At 55.8% G+C, this 11407-nt stretch overlaps 1 protein-coding gene across 1 annotated transcript; it reads left to right on the forward strand.

The window, feature by feature from the left end:
* The first annotated feature begins 2689 nt into the window (after positions 1–2689).
* On the forward strand, positions 2690–11169 carry UNC119B (unc-119 lipid binding chaperone B). Its single transcript, XM_051972951.1, has 5 exons — positions 2690–3014; positions 4858–4971; positions 5580–5691; positions 5832–6004; positions 7736–11169. The coding sequence occupies exons 1-5, from the start codon at positions 2714–2716 to the stop codon at positions 7846–7848; spliced, it is 813 nt and encodes a 270-aa protein (XP_051828911.1). The 5' UTR covers positions 2690–2713; the 3' UTR covers positions 7849–11169.
* The last annotated feature ends 238 nt before the right edge of the window (positions 11170–11407 follow it).

An 11407-nucleotide genomic window follows, 5' to 3' on the forward strand; every position in this document is an offset into this window, starting at 1 on the left:
AAAACAGCCAGCTCCTGGGGACTACTGCATCTTTAAGTTCTGCACCTTATAACCCATGCTTGCCTCACCAGGTAGGAAGCCGAGTAACTGTTCTTCCCTTGTGCAGAAAGATCACCGAGCTTAAAAGCATATGTTTTTACAGTAGGTGGTAGGTGATGAAAGAACAGTATGAGGAAACAAGATTTGGATAGGGGAAATGATTGTTCAGTTAATCACATGTTTGTTATATGCTAAGTGCTGGGGATCCCCCCAAAAGGCACAGCTTTTAGGGGGCTTCCATTAGGGGAGACAGTCTGTACCTAATTAGGCACCTATCAGTGTATAGAAGGTAATTTTAAGCAGCAGATATTAAAGATCTACTGGGTACCAGGCCTGAGCCAGGATTCTGAGCAAATGTCTCTCTCCTGTTAAAATACAGATTACAGGGGTCCTCAAAACTTTTTAAATAGGGGGCCAGTTCACTGTCCCTCAGACTGTTGGAGAGCCGGACTATAGTAAAAATAAAAACTTTGTTTTGTGGGCCTTTAAATAAAGAAACTTCATAGTCCTAGGTGAGGGGAATAAACGTCCTCAGCTGCCGCATCTGGCCTGCAGGCTGGACTTTGAGGACCCCTGGATTAGACCTTAGAAATCATATTTAGTCCAGGAAGGCCAGCCCGGAGAGGAGACGACATACTTAAATGCCTGGCCCAGTGGTTTTAACAAGGATAAAGAGTTAAATTTGTAGGGGGAGGGAAGGGTGGTTTTACAATTGAGGATGACCGAGTAGCTCCCTTGGGTGTTTTAGGATGATGCTAAGCCTGAGGATTACAAGTTAGGAATTGCTTCTTGTGTGCTGGGCGCACTGCTAGGCTCTGGTAGGGTATTTTTAAAAGGCTAAGCAGCAGGGCCAAGAGAAACATTGATAAGTGGGATAAAGGGGAAGTCCAAAAGTCCAGGTTAATTGGGTCTTCTTAAACTCAGTACAGCATCATGGGACCTCCCATTCAGCCCTGGAAGGGATCCTAATCCAGCCAATTCCATTTTACAGATGAGGACATTGAAGTCCAAGGAGGGTAACCTGTGTGCCCGGAGTTACATGTAGAGTGAGGAGCCGAGCCCAAGAACTATCCCGAATGTTTTTGTTGTTCAGTCATGCTCAGACTCTTGAGGATCCCGTTTGGGATTTTCTTGGCCAGAGTGCTTGAGCAGTTTGCCATTTCTCCAGATGAGGAAAGAGGCAATGGGTGAAGTGGCTTGCCCGGGGTCACCCTGCTAGTAAGTGTCCTCAGGAAGAGGAGCTTTCCTGACTCTAGCCTCGGCCTTCTATGCGTTGCTTCCTCAGCCAGCTGAACAGGCTCAAATGGAAGTCACCCATTTTGTGGGCAAGAAAGGTCAAGCCCGGAGATTAAGCAGCAGGATGGAAGGAGATCTGGATGGGGAAACTAGGCCTGCACTGACCTTAGGTTACTAAGTTACTCTTGATGGGCCATTGTTTCTTGACCTTTGAAGGAAGGAGGCAGCTTCAGGTGGGATTCTCAGAGGTCACACACGGGCAGTAAATAGTGGGATTGGGATTCGGCTACCCTCCCAGCGCTCCCATCACCCACTACTTCTGACTCATATTGTTGTTAATGGGGAAGGGGAGCGAATAAGCATCTATAGGGTTCTGGGAAATCAACACGTGCACTGTTCACTTCTGGTTTTTTCTCTTTTCCATGGTTTTTCCTGTTTGTTCTGATTTTTCTCTCCCAACATAATTCATAAAAATGTGTATTAAAAATAACCTATAGGGCACTGAGGCTGTGATAAGTGCTTTACAAAGAAGAGCCTGCCCAGGGAGGCAGATGGAGTTATTATTACTTCTCCCCCTCCCTTTTTAACAGATGGGGAAACTAAGGTTAGTGACTTGCCCAGACTCACAAAGCTAGTAAGAGTCTGAAGTCCCTTTTGATTCTGGTTTTATATTTATTTGATGTTTTATTTCCCCCAGTTGACAGGTAAAACAACTTTGAGTTCCAGATTCTCTTCCTCCCAGCCCCTCCACTGAGAAGGCACGAGTGAAACAAACCATTTCCATTAAACAGTGGTTCTTCTCCCTTTTGCTCCCTGCAGGAGGAGAAGGATGGCGGGTGAATGGAACTTCGGGCGCGAGCTGAGGGACTCTGGGCCGGACACTGCGGCTGCCTCGGTTTCCCCAACTGCTAAGCCCCCGGGGACCTACCTGGAAGGAGGCGCTTAGTGCCGGCACGTCCGGCCTCCCCCCTTCCCTCAGTAAGGGCCTGTTCACCTGACAGCCCGCATTGTGCTCTGCCTGCATTATGTCATCTAGGCCCCACGGCCACGCCGGGCCCCCATTTTGCAGGGGGGCAGAGGCTTGCACGTGGTCCCTGCTGCGGCTAAGAGGGGCCCACGCCCCGGGGCCCGAGCTCCGGAGCCTCAGCCCGGGCAGGACGGCCGGAGGAGGGGGAGCACGGCGCGGACGCTCAAGGTCAGACCTCGGCCTCGGCCTCGGGCCTCCTCCCCCTGAGCGCACGGGTCTCGGACAAGCGCACGTGGGACTGGCCGAGGCCGTCTCCGGGGCGGCTCTGACTCCTCCCCCGCGCCCCGGCCCCGGCCCCGGCCCCGCCCTCGATCCAGGACCTGCCCCGCCCTGCCCCGCCCCCCGGCCCTCTCCATAGTTACGGCGCTGTGGGGGCGGTGGCGGCGTGGCGGCCATCTTGGCGGCGGAGCGATGAGCGGTTCGAACCCGAAGGCGGCGGCGGCGGCGGCTGCAGCGGCTGCGGCGGGGCCGGGGCCCGGGGCTCTGGGGGGAACCAAGGACGAGAAGAAGAAGCCCGGTGGCGGCGTCCTGAACCGGCTCAAGGCCCGGCGCCAGCCGCCGTCCGCCGCCCACCACCATCCTGCGGACGGCGGCGGCAGCGGCTCTGGGAGGCCCGAGGCCAGGCGGGTCCCGCCGGTCACGGAGCAGGAGCTGCTGGCGCTGGAGACCATCCGGCCCGAGCACGTCCTGCGCCTGAGCCGCGTCACGGAGAGTGAGTGCCCCGTCTGTCCCGGGGGGAGAGCGGGGGGGCTCGGACTCGGGCCCGGACTGGCCATCCCCTCCCCTCCCCCCTCACGGGGACGCCCCTCCCCCATTACCGACCCCCTTCATCAAAACGGGACTCGAGCGGCCCTTCAGCCCGGGTCCTCCCCTCCCCCCATCTCTTCATCCTTGTCGTAGTCTCCCCTCTCTCTGCTTCTCCCCTCCCCCTTTCCCCATCCCCCGTCCCGGATCCTCACACCCAGGGCCATCCCTCAAAAACTCTGCAAAACGGGGGCCCCAGGAGCCTCGCCCTGGTGCCTTATGGGTTGCGGATTGTTGGGGAGGGTCCCTCCTTACTCCTCTGCCCTACCACCCCCTCCCCCCGTCCTGGCTCGTTCCTCCAGTGGCTGCTGGGGGGGGGGGTCTCGGGGGTCTCTCCGCCTAGGCCTTGATCTTTTCCATCATCCCGTCCCCTGGATTCTGCCCAGTGACTGCCTCATGCTTTCCCTGGCCTTGGAAATGGAGGCCTGGCCTCAATGGCTGCCCCTTAGCCCCGGCACCCCCCACCCCACCCCCCCCGCCCCTCCCCCCAGGGCCGGGTTCTCTCTGGACCAGGGCCTCTCTTTGGCTTGTAACAGAGCTGTGGACGTATTCATTATAGTTTCCCCTTTTAGCTTCCCTTTATAACCGGGCGGCACGAGTTCCTCCGCTGCTCTGGCCCATTTTCCACCAAGGCTGGGCAGACCCTGACAATGTGGTCAGACCCCCTTCCTTTGGCAAATGGGTTTTCAGGAGGTGCCCGAATTCTCGCCCTCTAGTTTGTTTTGCCCCAGGATGGCCCAAGGGGTGGAGGGGGGAGAAGGGGTCACAGGGTGGCAGAAGGAGGTACTAGTTAAGCCTCCTCCCTTCGGCAAATGGATTTTCAGGAGGTGCCAAAGGGCACCTAGGGCCACCAAAGGGCCTAGATTTTATCTGCCCTCTAGTTTGTTTGGTTTTGCTTCGCCCAGGAATAGCATAAGGGGGTACTTGTCAAACCCCCCCGGATTCTTTGCCTTGTAGCTTTTGTTTTCTTTTGCCCAGGATGGCAGAAGGGGGGATGTCTGTTGTTTGCACATTGACTGGGGGAGCTGAATGGGGCTGATCTTTTTGGCCAGCCCCATTCCCACAGACCCCCGCTTGTCAGGCCCGTGCCGTGGGTCAGGTGAGAGGGTCTTGCTGTAGCATCATTGCAAGGCCACTGGTGGACACCGGCTCGGGGGCGGGTACAAAGGAGATTATGAGCTCACTGACACACACCATACACAGGAAATGTTGAAGGGAACCAATGGAGGAAGTCCCAGGACAAGTTGCCGGGGTGACTAGCTCTGGCTGTGTTCTAGGAGTTCTCAGGGTGGGCAGGGAAAATCTCCCCCTGGCTCATTCCCACCCCATACCCATCTCATTTCTGGGCCGTTCCATAAGAACTACTTTCCTTTAAAAAGAGGAGCAAGTGGTGTATTAATTAATTCAAAAAACCAACCCAGAAACTCTTCTGAACGTTGTGTGGATTTAGGGCCTCCAAGTGGGAAGCTCCTGCTCATTCCTGCGAGAGCTCTCCAGTCTTAGTGAGAGCTGCCTGCCCTTGTCCCAGGCCAGGCTCTCTGGTCCTGGGAGGCCTGGGAGACCCAGGCCTGACTCCCCTCTCAGCTCTTGAAGTCCCAGTGTTCCCCTGGCCCAGTCACTTGGCCTTTATCAGGGGTTCCTTAAATAAGAGGTCGGATTCCATGGCCTCTGATCCTGTGAGCCTGTAAATGTTATCAGTAGCGGGGTGAGGGGGAAAAATTTAAGAATCTGCACCTTCTTCTCCTTTTCAGACTATCTTTGCAGACCCGAGGACAACATCTACAGTATTGATTTTACCCGATTTAAAATACGTGATTTGGAAACAGGGACGGTGCTCTTTGAAATTGCCAAACCTTCTGCTTCAGGTAGGCTACCCAGCCTTGGGAGGAAGCTGTTTGCCTGAGCTTAGGGCAAATTGGGCTGGGAGCCCACAGATGAGGGGAGAGCCTGTTCTTGTAGCCGCTTTTTTTTCAGTTCATCATTTGGGAATATCTAGGGTAGTTGTCTCCCAGCTGGGCCGAGGCAGTACCGGGTTCCCAGTGCCATGGAGTGGTCCGGAAGTCTGAAACTAGGTTGTCTTGGGGGGAGGATCCCATTTCTCCTCAGAGGGACATTTCTATCAAGGCCACTGTAATAAGGAAGGTCATTCTCCTCCCTTGACTTCCTTTCCTTTGCTCTCTTCCCCCTCATATGTTTTCAGGGATTGTTTTGTCCCATTAGAATCTAAGTTTATGGCCCAACTCTCCAGCCCCATCTTTTCCCCTTGGTTCTTCAGGATCAGTCCAGGATGGGAATTCCCCAGGAGGCTTAAGGACGTGGCCCGGGGACCCCTTTCCTTTGTGGCGTGACCGGCTGAAGGCCTTTGGCTCATTTAGTGACCCAGCTGTGCTTGTGTCGTCCCCCAGACTCATCCCTGACCCCCGCTTCCGAGTGGTCCTCACCTCCTTTGTCCCCTTTTTCTCTTGCCTCTCAGACCAAGAGGAGGAGGAGGAGGAGGAAGGCGGAGAGGTAGACACCAGTGCAGGACGTTTTGTTCGGTATCAGTTCACGCCCGCATTTCTCCGACTCCGAACGGTTGGGGCCACGTGAGTATGAGGAGATCCTGATGGGAGGGCGCTGTGCCAGTACAGAGAGAGCCCCCTATGGTCCCTTCCTGACCGTCGGGGCCGGGGCAGGCTAGGCCCTCCTCGAGGAGAGGGGGTATTTACAGAGGTGTCTCTTTCAGGGTGGAGTTCACTGTAGGAGACAAGCCAGTATCTAACTTCCGAATGATTGAACGGCACTATTTTCGGGAGCGTTTGCTGAAAAACTTTGACTTTGATTTTGGCTTCTGCATCCCCAGTAGCAGGAATACATGTGAACATATCTATGAGTTTCCTCAGCTCTCCGAGGATGTCAGTATGTATTTCCTTCCTTCTGTTATTCCTGCCCTTCATTTTATATAGGGGGCTAGGGAGACCCGGAGGGACACCAAGTGGACGGGTCCTTCCCTAGCTCCCTTACCCCCAAGGCAGGCCCAGCACCCCCTGTGCTCCCTGGCTCTGCTCAGGACTCTGGGTCTCCCAAGCACTTGGCCCAGTGCCCGGCACCTGTTGTTGCCCTTCAGTCACGTCCGACTCTTTGGGACTTTTCTCAGGGGAGGAAGGCAGATGGAGGCTAAAGGGCTGTCCCAACTCCGCCGCCTGCACCCCGGGGACCATTATTCTGTTGGTAGTCAGATCCTTAGAAGTGGAGCTGAGCTGGGCATTGAGGGCCGAGCCGGGTCCTGCCCTCTGTGGCCTCCTGGAAGCTGGCCTTGGCTGATGGGAGGGGCTTCAGATTGCTAAATGTGTTCTAAAAAGAAGCCAGCCTGAGGTGGTGGGGAGGGCACTTGGAGGGAGGAACAGCCTGTGTTCGAGTCCTACGGGAAGCCCGGGCCAGATCTGATTGGCCGAGGGCCTGAGATCCAGACAAAACAGTGCGAGTTGTTCTGGGAAGTACTAGGAGTTACAGAGTGCTCCAGAGCAGGGGAGTGAGGGACTGGAGGCAGGGACCCGGAGCACCGCTCCTGCTGCCGGAGCTAGCGTTTGCGTAGTGCTTCCAAGCAGGCAAAGCACTTCGTATTTCACGTGCCCCCTGTGGGTCGGCATTAGCCCCATTTCACAGATGAGGAAGCTGAGCCACACGCGGCTTAGAGGTGGCCGAGACAGGATTTTGCCTCGGGGTTTGCTGGGCTCCAAGATCCTTCTGTGCACTGTGTGGGGAGGGGGTTGAGTAAGCGCAGAGCAGCCCTAGGCCCAGGCTTCCACAGGCTCTCCTTGAGCATCTGCGGGTGCTGCTCCTGGGTTAATCCCCTTGTCCTTGGATAGAGAGAGAAGGGGGCGGCTGCTCAGAGCTGATGGGGGAGAAGTCGGGGTCCAGGAGGATTCCGGGGCTAGGCAGCCGAGTGCAGGGCCTCAGACCTCACTGTGAACGGCTAGGGGTGTTCCTTGGGCTTAGTCCCTTGTCACAAGATTCATGAGGATGGGGGGGGAGGAGCCTAAAGGCTGTCAGCTCCTCGCTCTGCCCTGATTGGCTGCTGCGACTTCTCCCTTTCTGTGGGCTCGCTGGCCAGAGGTGTGACTTAATTTCCCTTGTCCTCTGGGGTGAGGAAGGGGTTAGCCCGGTGGTCAGGCTTCCAGCGGAACACACAGATGTCCTGGGCTGGGCTTCTGGGCTGCAGGAGGGGGAGGTGGGAGGAGGCTTCGGGCCTTGGTCCTCCCCTGAGAACACTGGCGAGGGAAGGATTTTGAGGCTATGATGGTGTGAGGGCGGGAAGGCTCCTGAATGGGCGCCCCATGAGCAGGGAATCTCCTCCAAAGAGTGTGGGAAGCAGAGCGGGTTCTCCCGCTCCCCGGTTCTGAGCAGGGCCTTCTGAGGTTCTTGTGGCCCCTCCCTCACAGGGTCACCGCGGTGACTAACATTCACTCGCTGAGGTTTGGGGGAGCCCACGGCGCTTCGTGTGTTGTGCAGTGCTCTCAGTGCGCGGGAGGTGCCGAGCCCTGGTGCACACAGGCCCTCCCCGGCGGGAGCCGACTGGCTGGTGAAGGAGGGCGGCGGGCGGGCTCGCCCAGGGGCCGGCCCTCACTCCTCCCTGCTCTGGATCCGCAGTTCGCCTCATGGTGGAGCACCCTTACGAGACTCGCTCGGACAGCTTCTACTTTGTGGACAACAAGCTGATCATGCACAACAAGGCTGACTACGCCTACAACGGGGGGCAGTAGCTGCGGGCAGGAGGGCGAGGTGCTGCACCTGGCGTGCCGAGGGGACCAAGCCACGAGGACCACGACCACAGCCCCCAGCCCGGCGGAGCAGCGCAGCTTCCTCGCCACCCCGGGAAATGCCGAGCAGGGCTGCTCTTCCCTCCCCCAGCCCCCTTTCCTCCCTTTCTTCTTGCTGTCCCTTAGATCTTGAAGGTACTCTTGTTGAATAACGGGTTAGGATAAGGCCTTTTTAAGCCAGTTAAAGAAGAAAGTTTATTTCCACTTGGTTTTAGCTGTGTTCACTTGTTTGTGCTTTCCAGCTGAGCCCTCTCCTAGAGAACTACAAGTGGGGGGCTTCAGGGGGCTCTCTAGGACCTAGCAGCTGCCTCGGAAGGGGCAGGCGTCCCGTGGCTGTGGGCGCCTCTGGCTCGAGCCTCCACCTCCGCTCCTCCTCTCACGGCCGTGGCGCTTTGGTACGGCCCAGAGGAGCCGGGGGTGGGAGGAGCAGGGAGCAGGCAAGGCGGGGCTGTGGCCTGGGGGGGTCGTAGGCCCCTCCTAGAGTTAAATTCCTGGAGCAGCCTGGCTCTCTCTCTGTTCCCAGGACCCTCGGTCAGGCGGGTGCCTTTCCCGGAGTCACGCCGAGGTCTCGGCCTCTCCCAAGGGAACTTCCCAGGCAGGACTCCTCTCTCCAAACTGGCAGTGCCTTCCTGTTCTGTCCTCATGCGGGGGAGCTTTCAACCCGTGGCCATTTTGGCTTCTGCCGCCTTACAAACGCTCATTTCATCTCCTTAGGTAGAATGTGTTGGTTTTATTTGTGGGGTAATAGTCTACTCTGAGGCTGGAGCAGCCTATTGCTTCCCGGTCTTCCCCCCACTGTATTATTTTGAAAAATTCTGAACTTGTCAAAGATGTCATACTTTGACAATGGTGTTTCCAGCTTATCTGATCTGAGGCTAGACTTAAAATAGTATTAACCAGGTTCCCAGAACCCATTGTGGTCATCAGGGGAACACAGTCTTACATGAAGGGGACTCGGTCTGTATGTTGTGGCCCCGGAGCTTTGGAGGAGGAAAGAACAGACGCTGACTGTCCATATGGAGTGACCTCGGAACTTAAGCAACTTCTTGACTTGATTCCCCACCAAAGTGAGCAGAACCTTCCCAAGCTGTCAGACCAAAGTAAAGGTGTGGCCTTTGTTAACTGTGGGACGAGGGAGGTTTGGGGGGAGGTCGGGACAGGTAAGATCGCTCTCTCGATGACCCTAACAGACCTTGCACATGTCCCTGGGAACTTGAGACTTGTGTCCCTGGATTGTCTCTCTTTAGCTACAAACAGAAAAGGTGGTTTTATGGTGCTCGACTGAAATGTGGCTGTTTAACAAGCAGTTTGTCGCTGCCGGTCACCAATAGCACTAGTCTAAAGCTGTCTGGAGGAAGTTCCCAGAGGGATTTTCAATAAAAGCCCCGAGAGAGCCACCAACACTGGGGCAAAAGCAGAGCCCCTGAGAACCGGCCAGAGGTTGTAGATCCCTGCCTCTGTCTGCCGGAGCCCCTCTGGTCATCGTGTGGTTCCTGGGCTGGCTTTGAAAACCAGGGTGGTGGGAATGGGTCAGCCCTGTTTTCCTAGGACTGTGCCTTGGCCACATCCCCTGCACCAAGGGCTCCTCGGCCTGGAGGTTGGGCTTGAGGGCTGAGTGAGGGGAGCCCATCTACCTGCTGGGGAGCCCGAGCCCGAGATGAGAGTTGAGCAGAAATCCTGGTGCCTTACCTGTGGCTTTGCCCCAGTGCTGCTGGGGAAGCATTCTCGCTGTGGTTTCCTCTCCCTGGTTCCCGGGCAGATGTTGCTTCCACCTCGTGACTTTTGGTGTTCCCTTTCGGTTGTGTTGAGCTGCAGAGTGCCCACAGGGGCGATGTTTGCGAGCTGTGCAGACCCTCTCCGCCCTGTCTGGAGCCGGACACTGTCCCCGGGGGCCGGGGTGGATGGCTCCACACAGGCTTGGGTTTAGGATGGACTTTTCTCCCTGGTTTATCCATGGGTGGGGTTCACTTTCCCCAGGATCACAGAGGTCAGGTGTTTGAGGCTGTGGGTCTTTGTGGCTGGTCCTCAGCCCTGTGCCCTGGAACCTCCTTGGAACTTTAAAGACTCTGGGAGCCCCGAAGGTGAAGCGGGAAGTCGCCCCCCTTGAGAAGGAACCATTGGTGGTGTGTCCATTTTCTGGCTTGTGTCCTCCTTGGTGGTGAAGAAATGCTAGGGAGCCGTGGCCAGCGTGAGGTGTGATGTGAAGGGCAGGTTAGAGCCGCTCTGTAGCAGGGATGAGAGAGGACCCCCAGCTCCCTCTAAGCCCCAAAGCCACGTCCCTGAGGCCGCTCTTGGCCCTCTGGGCGGCCCCGCCAGGGCTCGTCCTGCTGCGTTCCAGGGGCCGTCCTGCGGGCTCTGCCCCCTGTCCCCCTGTCCTTTCCCTCCTGTCCGACACATTTCACCTTAGAGCAAACAGCAGCCAGTCCTTTCCTCCAGAGCCTCGGGGCTAAGCTCCCTCCTCCAAAGAAGATCCTCATTTGTTAAGTGAAACCTCCTGATGGGTAAGTAGAGAACATGAATATAGAAGTTGGGTGAGCCAGCCTGGCTCCTGGCTTCCAGCTAGTGGGCTTTGAGAAGTAGTGCAGGGACACGGGCCAGCCTTTGTGATCAGGTGACAGTGTTGGTGTGTGGGGACTTCACAGGCAGCCCCTGATGGGTCTTCATGGGGGGGGGCACAGCTATAAGTGTTTACCGCAGGGCATTTGAATGGACAATTTTCACTTGATGAAGAACACATCCAAGAGATGTGACTTTGCTATCCTAGCTGTGAGCGGCTCGCCAGGGAGGTAGGTCACTCGCGGCCTCGTGGGTGATGTCCCCGTGCTGGGCCAGGGGTTGGGGCAGAGTGCTCAGAAGGCTAAGTCCAGCATGTGCTCTTGCACTGAGCATTATTCCCAAATGCAGAAATTACCTCCCAGGAGTGTGAGCCCAGTGACCTGAGGCACTCCATTGCTGCCATCTCCATGTTACTCATTTCTTTTGTACAAGACGGATCTGGTGGTTGGTGGATTTTCCCTCTTGTTTTACAAAGGATCATGTAAATTCATTGAAGTTGTAAAGTTCTATTTTTTCCATGTAAATCTATTTTCACAGATTGTAAGAAGCATCAGTGACCTGGTCTATACCTCTCCCTTTCTTCCCTCTCTCTCTACCTGAGACCTTTCTTCCTTTGTAATGTCTCTGTCCAAAGTGAACTAGGTGACTTATTTGTATAAAATGTTATTTTGTCACAGTCGATAAGAATAAAAGGACGTTTTCTCAGCATGTGTCAGGAGTACTGTTTCTCACCTTCCTGTGACCTCCTTATTAAGAGAACAGTGTAATCTTTGGCCTAGTGATGATTAACAGTACAGAGGACAGAGGATGGTTTGCTGGAGCTTTATTTGTGATCGTGTTTCTGGAAAAAGTTATACAAGGGAACATGCATGACTCACAAGTCTTGATTTATTCAAGATGGGCAAAGCCATCTTTGGAAGTCCCTCTGCCACCCTCTACTTGCTCC

This window comes from Antechinus flavipes, chromosome 1 (genome assembly GCF_016432865.1).
Source record: "Antechinus flavipes isolate AdamAnt ecotype Samford, QLD, Australia chromosome 1, AdamAnt_v2, whole genome shotgun sequence".
NCBI lineage: Eukaryota > Metazoa > Chordata > Mammalia > Dasyuromorphia > Dasyuridae > Antechinus > Antechinus flavipes.